Raw genomic sequence first — 26333 nt, 5'->3', positions numbered from 1 at the left:
TAAACCAACTAGAGCATTGCGCTCCCAGACTGCAGGGTTACATAGAGTCTCTAAGAGTACAATGGGAGCCAGAGCCTTCAGCTATCAAGCTCCTCTCCAGTGGAACCAGCTTCCAGTTTGAGGCAGACACACACTCCACATTTAAGAGCAGGCTAAAGATTTTCCTTTTTGATAAAGCTTATAGTTAGGGCTGGCTCAGGTTTGCCTTGGATCAGCCCCTAGTTATGCTGCTATATGCTTAGACTGCCGGGGGACACCTCCCTGCTCTCCTCCTTCTCTCCCTCTCTATATGTATGCATTTATGTAAATGTATGTTACACAGCATCCGGGGCATCATCCCCGGAGTTTCTGTGTCTCTTATGTGGCAGGTTGCCACTGATAAAGTTTACGTCAGGATCAGGAATCGTTGCGGCGCCTGCTGCCCTGGTGCTGCTGGACCCCGGGAAGCATTTTTGACATTTTCCTGGATTCATCCATACTTTCTCTTTTTTCAACACAACATAATTTCTGTCAAATGTTGTATTTGTACTATGTTGTTTATCCTGTACACACAACATCTATTGCACTTCTGTCCGTCCTGGGAGAGGGATCCCTCCTCAGTTGCTCTCCCTGAGGTTTCTTCAATTTTTCCCCCTTTAATTGTGGGGTTTCTTTTAGTAAGTCTTTCCTTGTGCGATGGGAGGGTCTAAGGACAGAGGGTGTCGTATGCTGTACAGTCTGTAAATGTATAATTTGTGATATTGGGCTATATAAATAAATTTGATTTGATTTGTACCTTCATCTGCAAGGGGAAATCTCTTATACAGGATGGAAAGTAGACATATTATTGTAACAACAAGCATTACTGGCTGTAAAAACACAAAACACATTCTGCTCACTGGCCATTTTGGTAGGGATCCAAGTGCATTAGGACTCCAACACCAGCAACAAATCAAACGGAAATGCAGAGTTAACTACCTGGTTCTGTTTAGGAGATAGTGAGAGGGGAGAAATGCCCAAAGATATTTTTGCTTTGCCCTTTTCAGAAGCATAAAAAAAAAAACGGTACGAAAACACTTGATATTCCTGTAGTATCTCGAGCAGAAGATGCCCTTTGGATTTTTATGCTGTACGTTTAGTACGTTATGGTGTTTGAATTTGTTACATTACATTACAATTGAAAATTAAAGCTGCAAGCAGCGATGAACGGGTCCTCGCACATACTGGGGGAACTGGCGGGACGCTGATGGAAGCTGCAAGTGAATATTATTTCTACCATGGAATGTGTTGCAATGGAAATGACATATTGCAAATCTTGCACCACTTCTAGTGTCCACTATGTGGCGCTATAGCACACGCACTTAACAAACAGTATGTTGCTCTACATCATGTGTAGACCACACAATGTCATTTTCATCTAAATGGAATGATGTCTGTCACTTAAGGCTGACTTCCTGTTGCCAGTAGGTGGCGATCAGGATATGAGTCAATATTTGCATGTAGATGTCTTCAGTCCGCAAATCTTATCAAGTATGAGACACTTAAGGTCTTAAAATAGGACTGACCAAATTTGAATACTATCGGATTTAATCTCTAGGAGGAGTTTGATAAAGTACAGTGCCCTCAAATGTTACAAAAACGCTGTAAAACTCAAATGGCCAACTTCCAAGATTCAGGGAAGAACAGCTGGTACCTTCTGTTTATTAGAAAAGAACATGGCCTTGGTTTTGTCTGCATTTAACATTAGTTTGAGGTGGAAAAGGAGCGAGTAGTGTCAAGTGCAGACTGCAGATGTTCAAATGCCAGGGTAACAGTGTTTACGCAACAATATATAATGGTATCATCGGCATAAAGATGTACAGATTAATTACTATTTTGACACCCATCATTTACATAAATAAAGAAAAAAAAATGGGTCCTAAAACTGAACCTTGTGGCACATCATTAAAAAAGCTAGAGGAAAGACCAATGAACTATGCACATTGCTTACAGTGGGATTACCGCTTTTTATTGAAGAACATGAACAAAGGCATCAAGACTGATATTGTTTTGTATAGAGAGATTAAAAATGCGACACTGGTACATCTATAATATCTGCAGCCAGGTGTAAGAAGTAAGGGGGAGATTGTCGGTCCTGCTGATTTTCTAGGGATCAGATACTTATAAACCCCCCTAGGAGAAGTGGGTGGAATCATGACTGGCAGGGGGGTAGTAGGTGGTATGATTTACAGGCAGATAATCCGTCCAATTGTTGTAAAGATATTTCACTCTGGACCAAAGTGGTGTACTTACTGATCAACCAACCAACTAACAGACCAACATGCAACAATATGTGCAACAACAAAAAGTTTTTAGGTTTTTCATTGTAGTGCTAACAGCACACTTTCTCTTTTTAAGATGGTGTACCGCTGTAACACTCAAACTCAATGTGAACTATACAATCTCACATACAGAACATACATATTGCATATTAGAAATTATATTTCACTGTGCCTTTATATTATAATCAACAGATCTTTTCAAAATGTCCTTTCTCTTACAACTCTCTGACTCTAATGTTTCCCACTCAGTTCGACTCTTTGTCTATCGATCTCCGTGCCACTCCACCCACTCCAGTTGACCCTCTTCCACTTTCTTCTCTCCCTCCTCCACATTCACCTCTTTTCCCTGTATTACTTTTACACAATTTTACGGTCATTGTCTCATTTTCTCATCTTCCACCTCATTCTGCCTCTCTCCTCTTTTCCCGTATTATTCTCTTGTTACTTCTCCTTCCATTTCTCCTCCTCTTTGTCATTTTTATTCTATTTTTCCTTCAATAACCAGCACTGGCCTCAACCTCCTTTTATCCGCCGTTCACATTGCTACTGCCCGCTATGCTCCCTCTCTCACCACTTTACCTTCCCCCTGTTGTTATATCTTACAAGGTTAAGTTATGATTTTGGAAGTAAACAACTTGTAGGCGCCCTTAGGGAGCTCCCTGTTGCTGTGCTCTAAAATGAAATGTGGTCACAGCGCTGGCCTGCACGCTCGCCAGACTTTGAGATAAATGCCAAGGAAACGTTGTGACAGGAGCAGGGGATTAAAAAGCAATGAAAAGAAAGGAAAGGAAATGGAAAACAATGACAAATAGAGTCACGCAGAAAATGTGTATTTGCAAGTCTTTGGCTGTTTATGTATATGCTAATGTTACTGGACATGTACTCCACAGAGGCAACACCTTTATGATGATACAACAATGTGTTCAGCAGGTTATTACAGCATCTTCGTGGATTTTAACATCATAAGCTCTTTCTGGACATGCAAGCTCCGAGATCATCACAAATGTGTTTTGACTCTTAATTTGAATCTCCTGCAGGTGGTCGTCAAGGAAAGCTGCCGGTGACGGCGTTGGAGGCTTTTGATCTGGAGATGAAGAGCTGGACACGTTACCCCTGCATCCCCAGCCGGAGGGCCTTTTCCTGCTGCGCCACAAATGAACGAAGTCTCTTCAGCCTGGGGGGCCTCCAGCAACCAGGACCACATAACTTCTACTCCAGACCTCACTTTGTCAGTACCATGGAGGAGTATGATCTGGATCAAGGTAAGTGGTGCTTTAACTATACATCAAAATAGTACTTTTCAGGCAGCGCATTGGACAACAAGTACATCTCACATTACAGTGTATGACCTATCATTCCTTTATCATTTAGTTTTAGAGAGTTAAAAAAATATATTTACAGAGACTTTTCCTTCTTAGTTCATTCCTTTTTCTCAATGAGAAGAGAGAAGCTTCTTTGTATGCAGCCCAAAATAGCTGTTGGTTGGATTCATCACAATGTACGTAATTCCCCCCGGGAGCACTTTGAATGGAGTGAGAACATGATCTGGTCTGTGCTCATAATCCAACCCAAATGCAGGAATATTATGCATGAGTTGAGTCAGATCATATCCAAGCTGATGGTCATGCTGATAGAAAAAGTCATTTCATGCACCAGGTTTCTGACCAGTGAAAGAGACAAACAAATGCTCCGACGGGGCTGATGAGTTACAGCTCACATGAAATGTCGCTGCATAAATGATGACTGAACAAATGCATAAATGTAATGTGGGTAATATATCTGCTGGTTTAGATGAGGTAAACACATCAGTTGCTATGATATATGTGAGGGATTTTAATTGTATGCCATACTGATACCTTTTACCTTAAGGCTGCATTTTGTTTTACCCGAAACAAATGAATTATTACCTTGAGAAAAGGATGATTTGGGCTTTGAATAGCCCACGTTATAATTTAATACTATGTGCTGCAAATCCCATTTTAAGCAGCATGAAAACAGAACAGAGTGCCATCATAGGCTGTAATTATGTCTGTAGAAGGAGACATCTGATATTCCAGATGGGTTTCAGCAGCTCCGTGGACAAGTATAATCATTTTTAAAAAGATGGTGCTTTGAATTTTAAGTACAATTTAGTGGATTGTGATGGTTTACTTTTATTTGACTCAGTAAGTGGACTGTTGGCTAATCAGCACTGATTGTGATGCTGGAAGGGTTAAACTTTGTCACCGTGAACAGCAGCGATATGGATACATATAAAAAGATTTCTGTTGTACTGTACAGAGTTTCCCCTAGGTTTACTGCTTTGGAGGGGTGCTCACCGTGCGACGGGGGGTGCATGCGTGCATGGCGCGGATTCTATTTAGTTCTCTCGTCTCCTTTCCTCCGCTCTGACTGTAGGTGTGTGCGCACGTGTGTGCGTCAGGTGCGTAGCTCCGCCCTTTGCAAAAAAGAGCGAAGGAGAGAATGTGAATGCGCAAAGTAGACAGTACACACTGAAACGTGCACATAAATTAGATAAATAACACAAGCGTTTAGTTTATTTAATAAAAGAGCACCTGTTCTATATGAAAAGTGAGTTGTGAATATAAAAAATTTGAGAGAAAAAATAAGCGCCCCTCCAAGATAATGGTAGGGGAAACACTGCTGTAGTTATATTTAACAGCAAGATTATGGTTTCAGAATAAAGCTAAAGTGACTGTTTGCTGTATCATTAGAGCAGCAACTAGGGCTGGCCGATAAAACAATCGTGAAAACTTTTCGATAAAGTTGTTTTTTTAATCAGCTTTCCTCTACCCACAAAACACTGAAGCAACAGCTGATAGGTTGTACGCTCCACCTTCGTCTACTCCGTCACTATTGTTGCTGCTGTAAAACGGTGGATACATTGTTCTGAACATCACAAGCCCCGCAAAATCATAATTTTATCAATACGGTCCGATAACATTTGGAAAATCTGGAAGAGGTGCATGATGGAATTATTTTTCAACCCTTAACCACCGACCCTTTCTGATCGTAAATAATTGTATATTATTATTATTATTATTATTATTATTATTATTATTATTATTATTGGTAGCAATAATAATAAATATATACTGTGATAATTAGCAACATTGGTCATAATAAAAAAAAGAAAGATCGCGTTAACACTTTAATCCTCCAGCCCTAGCAGAATCTGATTTTGTCTTTCCATTGACAGTTGATAGAAATAACTGCTCTGGTTGAAGATGGCGGCAGAGAAGAGCACACAGTAGGACAACCTCAGTAAGAAACTCTTGCTGGAGATTTTATTATTTAAGTGTCCTTGGTCAAGCTTTCAGCAGCTTCATTTACAGGATATTGAGTGCTGCAGACACGAAGAGTCACAGTCATAACTGCAAACATCAATGTGAGTGAAGTATGCATGATGGCTGAATGCAAAACAGGGGCTGTCTACTTTTACATGGCTGATACATAGTCTGAGTTTATCTTTAATGTAGCTTCACAGAACTTTTCAGTCCCCCAGAGTCTAAATGCTGTTAGATTCAGTCAGTCCTGTCTCAAAATATCCTCACTGAAACCGTGATGATTCATAGTGCTATAGATAGACAGATCGATGGCCTTTGTTCAAAGCTCTGTGCAATGAGTCGTGATTCAGCTTGAGTGCAATTTAAGAGTTTGCAGAAAGAAAACAATATTTGGACTTGAAGAAAAACATAAAGAGAAAGCAATAAGATTCACAGTGTGTTGGAGACTGAGCAGCCCATTTTATCCGCGATCAGGTTTCTAAGCTTTCTTACCAACAAAAATAAATGAGTTTGTGTGATTTTAGAGGCGTCAGAGGAGATATTGCATTATGTTTTAGCTCCCATTGGGTCCTCGACGTCTAACTGCAGCGCGCGGTGAGTCACCACGATACCAAACCAATATTTGGAAATATCTCAACATTTATTGGATGGGTTGAGAAAAAAGGTTGTACAGACATTTATGGTTCCCAGATTATGTAATGATTAGATTCCATGACTATTCCTCTAATGCAAAACATTTGTTTTTGAGGAAATGTGAAATTTGGTAAGGACATTCTTGTCCCCATTCACGATGAATTGTAATCACTCTTATAGAGGTGGATTTTTAATTGGCCCCTATCCCTATTCCGCAGATAACAGTAGTTTGTAAAACGTTCTATCAGCGCTGAATAATCGTCCAAACGGATTTATTGCTAGACCTGTGGTTTGGTGAGCAACTGTTTCTAGTGCCGTAATCAGGTCAAATTTTCTGTGTTTTAGTTTAATACCTCCAAACAAATACATACACAAATAATGACATTCCCATCAGCCTCAGCTGTACCTAATTAGCTAATGTTAGCATGCTAACACGCTAGACTAAGATGGTTTAACATGTTTGCTTTGTCATTGTGAACATGTTGTAGATTCTTAGTCTTGTTATTTCTATTTGAGATTAGCTTGAAAATGTAAAGCTTCACTGAGTTTTTATGTCTATAACAACATCTGTGAAAATTTTGCAAGCTGCAGAAAACGTCTGCAATTTGCTGTGTTCACACTCTTCACGCGTCTCAAGAGCTCAAAGTTCAGTTCACATAGATTTAAATGAAGTAGTTCACAATTTTGAACTAAGATAACCTAACCCCAACCCGTACACATAGAAACCAGGCGCGTGCACATAATATGAGCACACAGAACAGTATCCGCAAGCGTAAAAGCATCCTTGAGAGGGAGCATTTCTTTGCATGCTCAAATGTGGTCCCGCAATCATGGCGCTGTGACTTTTAGCACAACACTGAAAAATCATTCAATAATGAAAGTCACTTGGACATTTCATATTTGGACTCCAGACAATAATGGTAAGAGATGAACACATTATCAATATATCCTTGGCTGCTTCTCAGTGGAATACAATATGGAGGTAGGCTCTGAGTTTTTCTAAATGTGTGAGATTCAGGATTATACCAGACTTTGAGTGGTCTGTGGTAACATCTTCGCTTATTCTACGATCACTTGTTATATCTGCAGTTCATGCTCCCACTTGAATGTATATGAAAGAAAGAAAAACTCTTGAACGATGTTGCAGGTTCTGGGTGTCACCAAGGTGTCATTCCCCCCCCCCCATCTTAATTGTAAAGAATACTCTGAGACTGCGGTGCAGGAGGATGATAAGATATTATAAAAATGATGAATTAGCAGCTCATTGCTGAATGATAGGATCAAACCACAAAGAAGATATTAGGCGGCCACCGACTGTATGTATGCAAGTTCTGTGTGTGTGTGTGTGTGTGTGTGTGTGTGTGTGTGTGTGTGTGTGTGTGTGTGTGTGTGTGTGTGTGTGTGTGTGTGTGTGTGTGTGTGAGTGGTGAGTGGTGTGTGAGTGAGTGGTGAGTGAGTGAGTGAGTGAGTGAGTGAGTGAGTGAGTGAGTGAGTGACTAGGCAAACACATATGTGTGTTTGTAGTTAGACGTACAAACAGATGTGTTTTAGTGTGTGCAGATATGGGGATTATTTGATTGCTCATTCGTAAAATTCTCCCCCCTCTGGGTGTACAGTGCTGTGTGTGCCATTTATGTAAAATCAAGTGAGACTAACCTCCTGCTTCTATATTATCAATGCATCATTTTGAAACAGCCTGACGGCTTGAAATTAAACATTTGATTTTTCCTTTCGCCTCTCACCTCTCACTCAGGTTTAATGTGTTTGTCTATAAAGGATAATGGCCTTCTACTCAACCATCATGTCTCATTCTCACTCCCCCCTAAAGATACGGCAGTCTACATATATATGTATCTATATATATATATATATATATATATATATATATATATATATATACACAGGTTGGACAGGTTAGATAAATTGGCCAATAATACAAAATAATACCTTGTATTTATATTTATGTATATATATATATATATATATAAAGAGAAAATACAAGGTATTATTTTGTATTATTGGCCAATTTATCTAACCTTCAAAAAGTATTACAATGAATTGGATTTGTATAATAATTATTGATTTTCTGTCAAAAAAATGTAATCAAACAAATAACTTTATAAAAATGTTCTTAATTTATTTTTCAATAAAAAAATTCCTCCGCATCACTTTTATTCAGTGAAATAACAACAGCCAGACTATAACGTAATCAAACAAAACAGGTAATGTTAGTCGGACAATTGTAAAGTCACCATTGACAATGTTGAAAAAATAAATATTTCAAATATGTTAACTTTATTTAGATAAAAGGAACACAGACAAGTCATTCCAGTCATCATGTCTCAAGACTAGTCTTTAACCCTTTAACCTCCAGGTCGAGTCTCAAGTCATTTATGTTATGTCAAGTTAAGTTGCAAGTCGTCAAAACTGACTCGAGTCCACTTATATGTAAGTATGATAATACTAAAATTATCTTTATTTGTATAGCATTTTGATGTCGCAAAGAGTTAACCGCTAATACAACACAATACTAACATATTATCACCTTTTATAAAGTTAAATGTGCTAGCAAACATTAGCCTACTTACACATTGAGGAGACACAGAGCAACATTAGCATTCATATGGTGCTGTGTCTGCGTCCCCACAGTGAATGTAAGTCCAATCGTCACTCTCTTTTATCTCTGTTTTGGTCTCCACCCGAGTCTCTTTAGATTATAAATCCTCCACTTATTCACCAGCTAATCTTCAACTGTGTCTGTCTGCTGTTTGCTGCCGGGCAGTTAGTGTACAGTGGGTTTATCAGAGCTGTTTTGCTGAAGGGAGGGAGGAGAGTGAAATCAATGAGCCGAACGACCAGAATGTTGAGTCGGGTGATAATTATCTGCGCATCAGTACAAGTAATGGCTTTCACATTACACTTTGTCATGTCAAGCAATATTGATTAGAACAGAGGTTCTCAAACATGGTAGACCAGAAGTTTTCAACAAGGGGTCCGAGACCCCTAGGGGGTCCGTGGAGGTACTGCAGGGGGGTTGCGAAACATTTGGTTGAAAGTTGAAAGACAATTGTTGATTTTTTTTTTTTTTTTTTTTTTTTTTTTCAAACAATTGTTTTTCCACAAATGTAAATGTCTTTAAATACACATTAACATGAATCCAACATAAATGGATCAGGGTAGCGATGTAACAATGAATGAACCACTTCGCCTATATAAAGCTTCTCCTGTTCCTCTGGCCCTGGGACAGATTGGATGGACGGCGAGCATGTTGAGAATATAAATAATCTAGTTGGAATACATCTCATAATCAAAAATATTTTGAACTGAGGTAACATCTCTCCTACTAGTTACTGGTATGATTCTTATGAACCCAATGTCTTCTTGTTTTTATGCTAAGGTGTCCTCTAGATAAAGGGACACACTGAACACTCTTTTCTACTGTACGTGAAACACACGCGTTCAACATAGGACATATTAATGCAAGTATTTTTACATTCAGAACGTGGGAGTGTTAATTTCATATACATGCGTATGAGCTGCAAAGTTTGAGTCTTGTGTGCCTTTCACGTGTGTGTGTGTGTGTGTGTGTGTGTGTGTGTGTGTGTGTGTGTGTGTGTGTGTGTGTGTGTGTGTGTGTGTGTGTGTGTGTGTGTGTGCGCATGTGTAACTCATTTGCCTGCATTGCTGTTGTTGCTCGGCCTCCCAGTAAGAACTTCAGACACTCAGGAGCAGATAGAACAACATAATTGAAATAAGGAATGAAAAAGACAGAACATGAGAGATTGTTACGGTTTGATTTAGTGGCACACTGGGATGTTTGGTCAAGTTTATCCAGAGGACAATCACACGCTTGAATGTAAAAGAGAGCAGGTCTGTGATCATGCTCTTTAATAGAGGTTATAACCGTCTGGGCCTCTGCTAATACAGAGCGGGTTCATTACCTGTTACCTGTCGACAGTCTGAATGTTTTCATCGAGGTGTTTTGCATTTAAATGTTCCCCAGCAGAGCGACACGCAGGGTTAATGGATGTCCAGGTGTTCACTGTGAGTCACTGCTAATGCTGGACAGTAACTAGGTACAGTAACTTATTTACATTTCCTGCTACTTTATACTGATACTCCACTACAATACATATTAATTAATATTGTTATTTGTATTAGTATAAGGTTAACAATGTGCAAATAAATACCGGCCTGACTCCATTCAGCGCAATATGAAGCAATATAAATATCATACAAATGTGTATTTTAGAGTGTACAATAATAAAAAAGAGTTGACTTTTCCTGCAGGTTTTGCATTTCAAAAAGCTGAAAAGATTATGTCAAAATAAAATGGTAATCATATAAACAGAGTTATTTTCCTCATCCTCCTCCTGATCTGTATTTACAACTCTACTCTCCTCCTCTATGTCTGCCCAAATCAGATTACCTTGCGAGGCTGCTGGATATGCGAGATCACGTGAGAATTACGAGATCGTGCGGTGGCCACATTTCTACTGTTGCACCGTATATATATATATATATATATATATATATATATATATATATACCATTATAAAACGTACATGTCAAATCAAGCAATCCGATTGGCTCTTAGCCATGGTATAATGAGCGTATACCATGGGTAGAATTGTAGTTACTTTTCACAACAAGTCAGTTGTTACACCGTACACCAAGCTACACCGTTACAGCTGTTAAATTACGTCCGTTAAGAAACAAACTTACAAAGCTTTACTATAGAGTTTCATTGGGTGCACAATAAACGGCAACATACAAATTAATGTAATTAAATAGCCAAATAATCGATCAACGTTGTCTGTCTAATATGTTTGCTAGCTGTTAGTGTTGTTGCATAGCAACCACCTCGCACTATGTTTTGTGCAGAAGGCAACGGAGGGACTATTTTATTTTGAACATCATTATTTAATAATAAAAACTATTTAAATTGGAGTGTGTATTTTTCTTTCATATTGCCACACTTGGTAACTGTTTTATAAAAGCAATAGCTCACTTCAGACCGTGATATTTGGCCATTATATCACAGTTAAGGGCCGTGGTTCGGCCAGACGCGAAGTGGAGGGTCGACAACCCCCTTAACTGTGACCAATGGTGACCATATGACCATATACCACGGCCTGTCGTGAGCTATTGCTTAATCATATCGCCCAACCCTACCATTGAGTCAAAGAAGATTTTTTGCAATTGAGCATTTTCACATTGTTTTAGCAGTTCTGTTCATCGACACCATTCTTAAAGATAAGATAAGATATAACTTTATTAACCCCAAAGGAATTTTTTCTTCTTCCTACAGGTACACTTTGAGACAGGAAATCATTGTAATTAAATATACTATTGAAACATTTTACTTGTGAAATGAAACTCACTTTTGGTGGTAAAAAAATGAATATTCAGTTTGGTATCTATACTGACAGGTTTGTTTGTTAGGGATTTCAGCTAGTTCAGGATTTATCTACCAAAACATAAACTTTGCTTATTAACAAACCAACATTTTCTGTAGCTTTCTGCCACATTCTGTCGCTTTCCATCAGTGCATGTAGTTTGCTCAGTTGTCATGGTGATAGTTAGGTTGCTATCACGTGAAATGTAACCATTTAAATGCTGGTGTGAAGAGGCCTTTAAACCACATGGCAAACAGAGAGATTGACGTCGTGTGCTGCATTATGTAAGTTCTGTTTCCCATTTCCATCTACATCCCCTTCAACTCTGCTCTATGGATAGTCATATTGTGTGTGTGTGTGTGTGTGTGTGTGTGTGTGTGTGTGTGTGTGTGTGTGTGTGTGTGTGTGTGTGCGTGTGTGCGTGCGTGCGTGCGTGCGTGCGTGCGTGCGTGCGTGCGTACACTGGAGATAATAGATAGATAATGCACCATTCTCATGCATAGTGACTGCACATCACATTTTGTTCCAGCCTCTGTAACAGAGCTTATGAAACAATGACTGGGACATGTAAAGAGAAGGAGAATCAACTGCTTTTTTGGTCGTCTTACAAAAATCATCCAGGATTTACAAAGTGTTTTCATCCTATTTTCTGTTTTTTTTATACACACACTTTGTGAATTGTAGCCCATCCCATTGCTTTTAGCGTAAGTAGGCTGTTTTATTTATATTACTAACGGACATAGGAAGTAACTCCCACAGTTTGCCTGCTGAGAAAGGGGGCCAGACTAATTGACCCTCTGCTCAGCGGGAATTCTCAGTCACTAGTCCCGTCGCCGTGTGAACATCTGTTTAACCAAGCCTGATAATTAAAAAGGAAAAAGAGGACAAAGGCATTGGAGAACAAATACTTTTGCTTGCTTTTACACTCTACTGTTTCCACTCACTACTATGAACGAGACAAGTGCTGCGTCTCAATTTGCTTTCTTCAGTTCTTACACTTGATATTTTGTGCATTAAAGTTGCAAGATGCAGTGCACTATGAGTACTCTTAATGCTCAAAATGTTAAGTGTGGAACGCTGGACACTTCTCACCCTCAACGGTCGCCATCTTGGCTACGTAGCGGAAGGTGAGGGACCACCAAACTTATGAAAATGGCGGCCAAAGAAGCTGCAGCGGTTGTGTTTTCCACCTCATATCAAACAAGCAAGTTACAGGATCACGTTCATTTTTATTCAGTTTTAATACAATTGTCGAGTTAAGAAGAAGCCGGCAGGTATTTTGGCGGATGACAGTTCACGGTCAAATGTCAGATCTTAGTTTAACATGTTAGCTTGCTAACATTTTCAAATGAACTTCAAACTAAAACTAAAGCTGAAGGGAATATCTTTAGTTTTGCAGATAATTTGTCATTAAATCAGAGTATTAGACAAATGAAATAAAGAAATTAAAAGGTTGACCTGAAGATGGCGCTTGATGGAAAGTTAAGGGGTGGAGCGACTGACACGCCAACTGACCTGCCGTCATTGACATAACAAGAGCCACTACCGTAGTTGAAAAGCATTGTGAAAAAAATAACTAATTATTTCACAGTGAGATGTGTAGACGTATAACTTAAAAACTTAACATTTAAAAAATGATGACATTTCTAACAGATCTTATTCCCTATCCTCAATCCATTGTAATTGTGAATTGTTACCTCTCTACTGTAACCAACTAAAGGCAATTCTACAGCAGCACAGAATCCTGTAACATTTACACTGTATGTGTTCATTGTGTGCTTAGTTGTTGTTGATGCACCTCTATCATGTGTATTACATTATATCAGTACCTACTCTTCCTCCCTATAATAGATGGGTAATCGTGGAGACCTAGGTGTTATGAGCCATTCTTTGTCAAATTGTAACTGACAAGTGAAGCACTAAACTCCCACATATTCTCTAAATGCCCATTATATGAAGTGGTGATTAGTTTTTAGTGAAGTATGATTCTTCTTTCACTCTACATCGGTGTTTTTGTTCATCAGCGTCACGATTAAATGGTTACATGAGTGTGGTCCACTGCTCTTCCCAGCTTAAAAATATCCTGCCCAAGATTCTGCCATCTGAACCAGGTCACTGGCTTGATTTGATATTTAATTTGATATATCTGTCATGCAGGAGTATTCGGCTGAAATCCATGTGTAAATTAATGTGGGTTTTTAATTTCCTACAGTGGATAAAGCTTTAACCCCACCTGCAAACCTTCTTTCCGGAAATGGAATGTCAATCAAGCACGGCCCGTCTTAGGATGCAGGGCTTGCATCTTCCAACCGATTGCTTATATTAGGAAAATGATATCAACCCCGGATTCCTTTCCTCCTCCCTCACTTCTTTTCTTCCTTCCTCCCTCCGACTGATCTCAGCTTTCGGCGCTGGCGGTCGCTGCAGATTACTTAGTAAAGTGAAGCGTTTACAGATTCAATTTTGAAAGCCTGAATGATTTTGCAAACCGATTAAGCTTCAGTTGTTATGTCAATGATTTAGGATATTTCCAATGACACTTGGATTTATGAGGATAGATTGACGACTTGATGTGTGGAGACCATCACATTTTGAAGTTACACTGAAAAGCTAGAGCCAATAACAGCACAAGGATAACAATTTAGGAGAAAGTCCGTTATCACCATGTCTCCCATCCAACCATACGGAATAATTTAGTTTTAGAGAATACTTGTAGTGATTATACACGGAGGTTGCATTGATTTGTATGTTAATAAACAGTATATTGGTTTATGAATAATCACAGGTTGCTTTGACATTAGAGATTCACACAGTAGAATATCGTTTGCTGTGTTTCCATTAAACTATTTTATGCACATTTTGAAGTATCGTGTTAAAGAAGCTGCATGGAGGCGACACAATTTGATAAAATGTTCTTGATTGCGCAAAAAACATTTAAACGCTCGCTTTGTGCTAAAAGATTTGATGCGCTAAATGGGATATAAAAACACCCTCGACAAATAACTTCTGACGGAGCAAACATTAAACTCTCATGACTGTCGACGGTCATTTGCTTGTGCTTTAGAATCTTTGCATTAACTAGTCTTTGTCTCCGGACGGCATTAAACATGGACAATATCAGCTGAACTGAAAGAACAATTGAAACAAATCCCTCAAGACCTCTTTTTCCTTTTTTTCTTGTAGATGAATTACACAACCAATGAAGTACGCTTCGCAAAGCCGAGTTTATTCGCTGCAAACCAGTTGATGGAAACTCATCCACTTCACATTTATTTATTGCAACATTTCAGAAGTTTGCTAAAAACTTTGGTTGACAATCGCGTTGAAACACAACTAGTGAGATACAATGCTGTACCAGCATGATAACCTTCTTTCATCAAGTGTGTGATGCTCTTTCCTGAAAGACGAAGGAGTCCTTGCTATCAGACGGATGTAGACAAAAGCTGGCTTCATTTGTTTACAATGACCCCACAGAATAATGTAATATAAAATGCTGTTTCAGGTCAGAAGTAACGCTGGTTTAGGTTGCTGTATGTAGTAAGCTAGTTACCTTTACTATACTATCACTCTTACTACAGCATCATGAACGTATCACATTGCTTTGGGAAATGAGAAATAAAAGCTTAATAGCTACCATGACTAGTTACTAGCTATGATTACAAGCTATAATTTGATAATCGCTGTCAATTGCATTGCACATGAATCATATCCATTATGTGTGTGATTGGTTGAGTTTGAAGATCAGTTCGGCCTTTCAAAAAAGTCTTCCAGTTTCTCCCCCAAGCCATTTCTTTTCAGCTTCTTGCCCTCTCATCCTGTCCTCACACAGTCCGCCTCCTTCTCTCACTTTGCCCTCGCCATCCAGCTCCCCTGGCCTCTCACTTTTTAAATGTCAACACTTTTTCTCGCTTTCTGTCTCATTGAACTCTTTCACAATTTCTTCTCACCGATGTCCTCTGTGGCCCCGCTACGGTCACACTTCTCCTGGAACTCGACCCAAAAAAACATTCACTAGCAAGAACCACGCCACAACAATATATGCCATTTAAAGATTGAACAGATTTGTAGAAGTTATTGGATGTTGAGAATGATGAATGGTTGTGAGGGGGAGGGGATCTGAATACAAGCCCCTAGACGTTACCTAGAATGAGACATGGGAGAGTTAGCACCAGATTGAATAGGAAGGGATGACGGGAGATGGGAAGCATCTGGTCCCTGTGTCGACACTGATTAACAGTTAATCACAGTAATCAGCTGTTGACATTAGGGCTTTTTTAAATTTTTTATAAAGATGTTGATTAGGAGAGAAGTTTAGTTTGTGAAATGTCAAAGAAGTTTATCTAGAACCGCTGGCTCTTTTTTACTCAGTTTATGTCTTTCAATCACTTTCCCCCCTTTTTTCAGTCGATGCTGATAATGAGTTTCCTTACTGAGTCGTATTGCAGTACTCGTTCATGGCAGCAGATATGGAACACTGCAGACATATCTGTACGCAAATGAACACATTGACTTCATGGTAATTACATTCATGCATATTTCACTGGCCTTCTAATTGACGGCTGCTGCAAACATTTATAACATTTATAATAAGTATGAAGCTGAATAGGTGTTACGTATCTGTTGTCTAAGTATGTGATTAAAAGAGCGGCTTGCTGTTTAGACTATTATTGGTTAAGACATGCTGTCACAAGAAGCCTATAAATAAACCCTAGGGGGTGCTGGTGATGACTGTGTGTGTGTGTGTGTGTGTGTGTGTGTGTGTGTGTGCATTGTGTGTGTGCCTCATGTTAATAAGATGATATCAGTGGTGGGAAGATGTCTTGAGAGGAGAGGAAGTTCTGGTAATCTGTTATTTACCGAAAATGATCAGAAATCTGCCTCGATTGTCATTATTTGTAGATTCCCAGCTGCGGTCAATGTGTCTGAGCGTCTCAGGAGCAGACGAGAAAGGCTGGATGGATAGAGGACAGGGAAAATAGATTCATTATGCAGTGCCATATGTCATGCCAAGGAGCCTGAAGCCAAAGCTTTTCTCGCCATAACATCAAAACATGTCCTCTGCGCCGGTGGTGGATGCTGACCCCTACCTGCATCCCTAACCACTGAATCCTGCTAATGATGAAATGCTTCATGTGATAGTCAGCAACAGAAACACCCTGAATCGCTGTGAGATGCTTGTTATATACTTGCTTTCAATTAAGCGTTTGCATGTTCATGATTCCCACCCTGTGTCTGCTTGTGTGCTTGTTAACGCTAAAATCCATGAAGCCCATGAACAGTGGGGTCAGTACATCGGGATGTGAAGCTCAATAGTAAACCGATGAAAACAACTTTGGCATAAAAACTCTAAATAGAAAATAATATAGCATGTCACCCTCTGTGGCATTTTCTGCAAAGATCTCAACATTAATGTTACAACAACTTCCTTCAGTGTCACCATGTTTAGTTATATTTGTGTTGTGCAATGTAGCCCGCTGCACAGCCACTTTTATATTCACATGCATTTGTGAAAAGGCTAGCCTTTAGCCGGAGCAGATCGTTGAATTAGATGACTCTCCAAAACTTTTACGTATTGTGTATTTTGCCATTTTGGGACTTGGTATTATGTTTGTGTCAAATGCCACAGTTTTATTTCGTTCTTGCTTATGCAACCTGGCAACTGAGGTATGGTTAAGTTTAGGGATTGCAGGTCTGTGACAGGATGCAAACTACAGTCTCCTGCATGAATGTCTCATGCCTCTTCAACACCTTAACCTTCAAACCTTTACTTTCTGCCTCGCCATATGAAGGGCACACTACTTTCTGCATTGGTACTTAACTTTGCTATTGTACGAAAATGTAATCGTGTGAAATCTTCTGATATGAACGTCATTTCGTGGATACTAGGCTGTGAATATACCTTGTGTTTAAACAACATGAAAAAGATGAAGCGTCAATGTAGCATATCCTCTCACGTATCACCCAACCTGTAAATGGTTGAAGTGTCTAATCAAGAGCTGAAATCTACAGCAGTTATTACTCCAATCAAACATGGCAACGCATAATTGCACAAGAATGAGAAGAACCACCTACATATTAGGCACATCAAAAGCTAATTGCCGTGATTCTAGTGATGTACTTTTAAGATTGACATTTTAGGTTAACATGGCTCGCAAAGCTCTAAGAAGCATTTGTGACCTCAATGACATTAATCCCATTTTATTACAAGTGCAAAGTAAAATCAAGCATTCATATGCCAGAGGCATAAAACACTGTGTGCCTTTTGACACCTCTGTGCCTGTTCGAAGCACTCGCAAAGACAGAAACACATGTGTTCATAAAGGAGTGTATTGCAATTTCTATCAGCCTTTTTATTCTTCAATATAAAATACGTAACTCATAGTAAAGCCACCGAGTTACTGACCACAGGGCTCTCTAATAGAGAGGCTAGTTTGTTCCAGACAGCAGTATAAGGAGGTGATCCAGCTAGTGATTAAATCGCCTGTCAGACACATTTAAGGTTTTATCAAGAGATTTGGAGACACACTTGAAATGGCCCACTGCCCTAAGCACTCATTCAAAGACACACACACACATACACACACACACCGAGAAACACACATCGGACTTGAACACAACCTATTAATCTCTCTGTAGGCAGAACTCCATTACGTCTATAAAATGACCTTGTCAGTGTAAATCGATTTGCCCTGACGGTGTGAACTCTAAAGTATGAGAGTGTTTACATCAATCCTTCTCCAGGCTCCTGCATATAAATATGACACGTCTTGTTGACCTCTTGACCCTGTGCTTCTATCCCGCGTAGTTTTCTCTCTGACTCTGTGGACTGAACATCAACACTTTTTCTGCCCACTTCTTTAAAGGGCCATTTCACCTCAATACCAAAACAAAATTAAACAGTGAAACGGTGTTGTCCTGTCTGGGTGCTCTACATGTTTTCGTCTTACAACTTTACCTTTTCACAGTGTGTTTTCAGTTCGGGAAAGTTATTTGTAATATTTCGGTCGCCTAAAAATGTCTTTTTCAGCTTTCGGTTGTACTTACTGTAGCTCCACCCTCTCGTGTGACTTATGTTTGCAAAAAAACAAGATGGCAACAGCCAAATTGGCTAACTCAAGGCTTCAAAATGCTAGTCCACAAACAAATAAGTGGAAATAGTGTGACAAAGTGGAGCCGTTAAGTTTGCAGACGGAGGTCGGGGTAGATTGAGGGGTCAAGAAATAACGTATTATGTCATATAATTTTGATGATTTGTCAGAAGAAATCAATGAAGGCTTGAGGCTGAGTGCCTTAAACTTCCATATCTGCTGACTCGACACCACCAGGAGCATGTTAAAAAGCATGTTTTGTAACATAGTAGAACCGACCCTGTAAAAATTAACACACACATTCACAAAGCTGTGTTTCTCTCTGACTCATATATGGACACATACAGGCTGAGAGGCTAATGGACATGGACTCTGTTTTCAACTGTCACTTGTGGGCTGTTTCACACAGTAAATGCACTACCTTTAGCTTTATCCACACTCTCGTGGTCTCGCTGTTGGAGGGTGGAGGTGTAAGGACGATAGAGGGAGAGAAAAAGAGAGACAGCGAGCGAACCTTTATGTGACTATAGCCCAATATCACAAATTATACATTTGTCTCAGTGTGCTTTACAGACTGTACAGGTTACGACACCCTCTGTCCTTAGACCCTCGCATCGCACAAGGAAAAACTTCCTAAAAGAAACCCCATAATTAAAGGGGGAAAAATGGACTTAGGAGGGATCCCTCTCCCAGGACGGACAGACGTGCGATAGATGTCGTGTGTACAGGATAAACAACATAGTAAAAATACAACATTTGACAGAAATGATGTTGTGTTAAAAAATAGAAAGTTTGTATGAATCCAGGAAAATGTCAAAAAGGCTTCCCGGTGTCCAGCAGGACCAGGGCAGCAGGCGCAGCCACGATTCATGATCCTGACATAAACTTTATCAGTGGCAACCTGCCACATGAGAGACACAGAAACTCCGGGGATGATACCCCGGATGATGAGTTAGTAACATACATTTACATAAATGCATACAGATAGAGAGGGAGAAGAAGAGCGTTAGAGAAGGAGGAGAACAGGGAGGTGTCCCCCGGCAGTCTAAGCCTATAGCAGCATAACTAAGGGCTGATCCAAGGCAAACCTGAGCTAGCCCTAACTATAAGCTTTATCAAAAAGGAAAGTCTTTAGCCTCAGTCGGAAAGAGTAAAATGGAGACAAAAAGAGTTCGAGAGACAGAATAATATCATTACCATTTTTTTCTTTACAGCCTACGGTGGCCTTCAAGCAGCAGCTGTCGTCTTCACTCTTGTTATTATGCCAGTGTTAAAGCTGATATTATCCTGTGATTGCTTTGACTATCAAATAGATTTGTTAAGCCTCCTGCTGATTACATCTCTCTCTATTAAAGCACTGTCTGCAGAATAATTACACTGTGCAACTCAGTGATACCTCGCTTGGAAGGGGGGAGAGGAGAGCGAAGAAGTATTGAGCGGTAACTGAAAAATAGTCAACTGCTGCCAGACCTTCAGAACCAAAGACCAGTTTTTTTCTCTGTGAATCATCTCTGTTATGTTTGCACTCTCCCCTGCCTGTATTCTCTGGGCTACTCTATGAACAGATTTCAAAATTTGATTTTTGGATATTGGATTTGTTTTTTTCCCTGCTTTTTTGGAAGCAGCTTTCCTTCCAACACTTGTTGCTTTCTCTCTTTTGATATCTTCCACCATGCAGCGCTGTAGAAATAGGTGATAGTTAAGGGGTGGCAGTGAATGTCGTGCGACTCAGGTGGACCTCTCCGGACTGTCATTCATAATCCTTGATCTCATTGTGCAACTATTCTATGACAATAACTCCTTTTTCTTTTTTATCTTGTGGTTTGCAAGCAAAAACAATGACCTGATGTGAAAAAGCTATAATTGGTGGCGGCGTGGTTCACTGAACAGCTTATGTGGTGTGCACATTCAAACCCTGGATCCAGAAGAAAACAATTAATTGATCCAATTGATTGACGATAAGAAGGACGGATACGGCGTCCCAATATTTCAGCCTGGGTGGTTAAGGAGTTTAATGGACAGGGGGACAAAGGAATAAAATAAAATGTATTTATATAGCCCAATATCACAAATGACAAATTTGTCTCAGGGGGCTTTACAGACTGTACAGCATACGACATCCTTTGTCTTTGGAAGAAACCTCAAGGAGAGCAACTAAGGAAGGAAGGAAGGAAGGAAGGAAGGAAGGATCCCTCTCTCAGAACAGACAAAAGTGCAATAGATGACGTGTGTACAGAATAAACAACATAATAAAAATACAACATCTATGTGACATAAATTAGGACGTGATTGTATGTAAAAAAAAAAAAAGATGAATACAGGAGGATGTCAAAAAAGATGAATACAGGAGGATGTCAAAAAAGCTTCCCGGTGTATCCAAAAAATATATATTAACGTGGGCGTCAGGCAGGACCAGGGCAACAGGCGCAGCCACGATTCATGAACCAGATGTAACCTTTAATAGTGACAACCTGCCTGATGAGAGACACATAAACTCCGGGGATGATGCCCCAGATGCTGAGTTAGTAACATGCATTTAAGGGACATGAATACATACAGATAAAGAGGGAGAGGAGGAGAGAGAGAGATAGGGAAAGGAGAAGGAGAGAGGTGTAAGTCCCCCGATAGTCTGAGCCTATAGCAGCATAACTAGGGGCTGGTCCAAGGCAATGTTGAGCCAGCCCTAGATAACGCCGCGATTCCTTATGGTGGTGCTGAAGGCCAAATTAGTGGCATTCAGAGTTACTATGTCGTTAGAAAGGAGGCCAAGTATAATAACTTCAGTTTTGTCTGAGTTCAACATGAAAAAGTTGCTGGACAGCCATGTGTTTATGTCCTTAAGGCATGCTTGAAGTTTAACTAATTGATTGGTTGTATCTGGCCTGATTGATAGATGTAATTGTTTATTTGAAATGGTGGTGCCTGAGCTGATACTCAGGGTGGAGAACATAAGTTGGATTTGAGAAGGTTTTTTGGGCCTGTTTGGTTATGAAAAGTAGGTTGAAGACTGGGATGTTGACGGACTCCCATCGTCTGCATAGTTGTCTGTATAAGTTTTGTGATCTGGGCCTTTGGGTCAGATTACCAAACCATGCAGAGTTATCACAGCGCAGGAGGCTCAAAAGTACTGCACGATAGAACAGAAGCTGCACTTCCTGGTTCACTCCACTTAATGATGATGATCCTAATGATGATTCAGTGTTCAGCTGATTGCATCATCAGTGCCTCTGTGTTGTCTGTATGTAAATTGGTATGGGTCTAACTGTGGGATTACCTCACAATAATTATTTCCCTACATTTCATCACCACAGGGGTCAAAGCAACCGGTTTTGAAATAGTCATGTTCTTTAACACAGGGTGATGACCAACTTTTTTCCACATAGCTGGTACAATGTCAGAGAGTGTAAACATTTAGAAGGCAGCCAGGTGGAATGTCATACAGAGGAATGTGTGCATCTGTCGAATGAACCATGGTGTGGTTTTGCAAGTTTTTAAATTGCGGTTAAGTGAATAAAAGAATTGCGGTCGCAATTGTCAGGTAAATTAATCCTGATCTGTATTAATCCACACTGGAAAGACTATCACATGTATTTGTCCTACCTCAATCAATATGTATTACGACACTATGAATATGTTTCTGCACAACTATGTATTTTCTGCACAATTATGTATTTTCTGCACAACTATGTATTACAAACATAATAGGGGCACTTCCCCTTTAAGAGTAACAGGTCAACAAACCATCACTTCCGGACTGCTGACGAAGGAACGTGTAGGCGCCAACTGGGACCAATGAGGAGAAGGTCAACGCCTACTCCATGTATTAGATGCAAATTTTCAAATGTTTGTACACACTTGCAGCGGGACCGTGAGACAGTTAACTGGGGCTTTTAGAGCGTTCAGTCTGTGGAAACGGCGAAGTGAAAAGTGTCCTCAGCTGAGAATATTTTCTTTGTTTGACTTATTGCGTTAAATAAATATATAGATGACATCAGGAGATTGCTGTTTTGATTCGACATTCAACCTCCGAGTTCTTCAGCTTTTTCCTACCCTTTACTATTGATGGTAGCTTGGTTAGTGCAGGATGTCTCGTGCACAAGTCATGATTCTATCTGAACAATCGGTGGTCTGCAGTGTTCTAACTCCACCTTCTAGTATCAGCTCAGCTTGCGTTGAACCTTGACCGAGGTGGTACCAGAAAAGGTACCTGGTACTATTTACAACTTTTGGAAAAACAAAAAAGAATAGATCCAAGTGATTCGAGTCGAGTCAAATCATACCACGCAGAGGAAACGAGGCTATTGAGAACAACTGTTTAGTCAGATCTGAGTTGAAAAGACAATACCGCTCTTCTCAATTCAAAAGTCTCTAGCTCTGCCACTGGTTGAGTATGACACATCGGCATCCATGGTTTTAATGGATCTTTCCAAAGTAGGACTCTATGAGACGTGATGAATTTGCAGTCGCTTTGTTTAGTTCCGCCCTCTTACTACCTGCTGCAATTAGGTCTTTTTAGAGTCCATAATATATATATTTGCTAACATGCAATGTTTCTGGATGAGTGCTCTTCATCTTCATGTAGGTGTGTTTGATAAGTGTATCCACTTGGGCTCTGCTTTCGGTGAGTGGATTTTCATATACTATCAAGCAGCTTCCTACATGTTTGCATACTGGCAGGTCATTCACACTACTTTTCTTTTCACACACCAACCTCCTGAGCAAAGGGAATTCTAGAATCAGAGTGGAGAGGAATTCTCATTCTTTCGTAGATCTGGTGTGTTGTGATATGGTCATGACAGTAGAACTGATTTTGAACCCCACATCAACTTGCAGTCCCATCCACTAAGCCTGAATATTAATAGGATTACTGAGAGGCTGAGCAGACTCATTAGAAGACCACAGTTTGTGCCCCTACACCACTTTGGTCCTGTGTTTCCCATAAAGCCCTGCTGGATAACACTGAGCTGCAATAATCGGTTTGTCTAGGATCATCTCCAAAATGAGCTGCGTAATATCTTCCCTCGTTTATCAGATCCTCATTCGACTCAGGCAGCTGTCTTCCCTCTGTCCATGAAGCTGTCCTTGGTGATGAGGGACTAGTCTGTATTTCATGTTATGAATGTTAACATATCTCTCAATACACAGGAAGTTTTCAAAGTCCTGTAGGGTGTATTGTTCTTCCGATTGCTTTGCGTATCCCCTCAATCCTCATAAAATGTGTGGATTAGTGCATCGATCTTATAATCAATAGAGTGCCTTTCATCACACCTCACTGCAGCAACTGCCGCAAGCTGTACATAGTGTGTGTGTGTGTGTGTGTGTGTGTGTGTGTGTGTGTGTGTGTGTGTGTGTGTGTGTGTGTGTGTGTGTGGTGTGTGGTGTGTGTGTGTGTGTGTGTGTGTGAGATTATCGGTCTGTCCGGGCTGCAAATCCAGTCGCAGAGAAAATGGGGAATAAATAGTCACTATGAGAGCCAAATAAAGAAATGCAGAGGGGGAGAGACTTTTAAAGGCTTTCTGTTGCACCAGAGGATCCAGCAGAAAACGTGGTTAAGTGAGGAAAGAACAGGCGAGACAAAAATAGTTTGAATGTTTTTAGAGAAGCATGTACTATGAGATTTTCCAGTAAAAAAATATATGTATATCCTAGCTGTGTATGTACGTCTTATTATCTCAGGAACACCTGGAGGGGATGTCTTCAAATTTTTCACTTGGACTTAAGGATGAACCTATTAGAATTTGGAGGAAAAGGTCACTCACAAAACACTTTTTTTTGGCAATAACTCAGGATTTCATACACTAATGCTTACAATTTCACATATATTAATAGAATAAAATGATGAAGTTATGACATTCGGCGCACACATGGATGTAAACTGGAGGCATACAACTTCCTTTGGGGAGTAATGTTTACCATATTTACCATCTTAGTTAAGGATGCTAGCATGATAACATTTACTAATTAACACAAAGTACAGCTGAGACGATGTTTGCCTGCCTGACAGCCTGTTACAGTTATTCTAACAACAGCTTGCATGCATTGTGCATGTGGGTGTTTAACAACATTCAGTTTGCTTGTTGCTCGCTGAATGACTGCTCGCACCTCTGCAGCAGCCTACGTCTTTTTACATCTGAACCTCATTCTACCTGCCTGTTGAGCTCGGTGTGGATTCACTAAATCTAAACAGATGCAGATGTATTGGAACATTCTACGCTGTAGACCTTTATCAACTCAGTTGAATGTGCAGGGACAACACAACACATCAAGCTTATTTTCAACACCTTGGATATATTAAGGTCATTTCTCTTCATTCTGTAACACTTTCAGTGATAATTCACATGCTGGGATGTGTTGTGTGTACTGTCTGAGTGTTTGTGGAATACCTAATGGTAATGTAATACATTCTAGATTAGATAATGTGAAATTGTATCCTCATAATGTGGATATTGTTTCAATTTATCTTGTATTGTACTTTTTCACAAGTGGAATTCATGAGATCTAAGACGGATAAGTATTTTATAATAGGTACGAACTACACCCGATTGTGTTCCATTATAATGGTAATCTTCATATCAGCCTTTTCTCAAATGATAGATATAGTGCACTACTAACGTACATGATACCTACAAGGAATGCAGATACTGTACTACGCCTGTGGTCATTTTCAACAGAAGGCGAGGGTTAAATGCAGTATCTGTAACAAAGGGTGTTTTTTAGGCTCTCTTGTCTGTTTGAACTAGTAGTTAAGAAAATGAACTTTATTAATTATATTTCTGTTTTGCTGTTTAATTATCTATATACTCCTAAATTAATTTTGACATTGATATAAAATATATCTGCAATTTAATACATTTAATAGATTCTAGTACATTTACTCAAGTAGTGTACTTAAGTACATGTTTGAGCTACTTAAAAAAAAAGAAAAATATGAAATTCAGAGTATATTTACGATTAAGGATTTGCCTCCACACAGCTCTCAACATGGGGATTGCCGGCGCCTAGCTGACAGAGCTAACAGTGTTAGTCTGAGGGGGAACTAGAAGGTGGCCATTACGACAGCGGCGTGGTTTTTGGCTTAGATATGACACAGTGTTATAAATTAAACTACCCGACAGCATAAAAAAACGTAAATAGCAAATTCTACTTAAACTTCTCATCAGTAATAAAAAAAACATCCAATCACGCAATATCATTATTTATAATATAATATTCACTGGGGACAGATATTTTGCATTTTACATAAAGTAAATTTTGCTAATGTTTCTTATGTACTTTTACCTAGTGAATATTTTGAATGCAGGACTCTAACTTGTAATGGCTACTTTACTTAAAGGATATGAATACTTCTACTGGTTTCTCTTTGGGAGAGAGTGTCGTAAATGCAAGGGTGGGTTCTTAAGCCCAGAAATGAAAAGAGTGCCATTACTGCAGCACAGAGAGCAATACAAAGCCACATTGCAGTAAGAACAGCTTGGTTTTTAGCTCAGTCTTTTGTCATGGCAAACTTTAAAAGGTGTTGTCAAGGAAAGTAAACTTTATTTTTGTAATCCATCCATCCATCGTCTACCGCTTATCCGGAATCGGGTCGCGGGGGCAGCAGCTCCAGTAAGGAACCCCAATCTTCCC

At 39.7% G+C, this 26333-nt stretch overlaps 1 protein-coding gene across 1 annotated transcript in view; it reads left to right on the top strand.

Moving 5' to 3' along the window:
* Positions 1 to 26333, top strand: part of klhdc8b (kelch domain containing 8B) — a 131941-nt gene that overhangs the window by 82435 nt on the left and 23173 nt on the right. Inside the window, 1 exon segment of the mRNA XM_029436073.1 lies at positions 3338 to 3562. Within this exon segment, the coding sequence (XP_029291933.1) occupies positions 3338 to 3562 (225 nt within the window).

Source organism: Cottoperca gobio, chromosome 7, assembly GCF_900634415.1.
Source record: "Cottoperca gobio chromosome 7, fCotGob3.1, whole genome shotgun sequence".
Classification (NCBI taxonomy): domain Eukaryota; kingdom Metazoa; phylum Chordata; class Actinopteri; order Perciformes; family Bovichtidae; genus Cottoperca; species Cottoperca gobio.
This window is presented reverse-complemented; position numbering and strand designations above follow the sequence as displayed.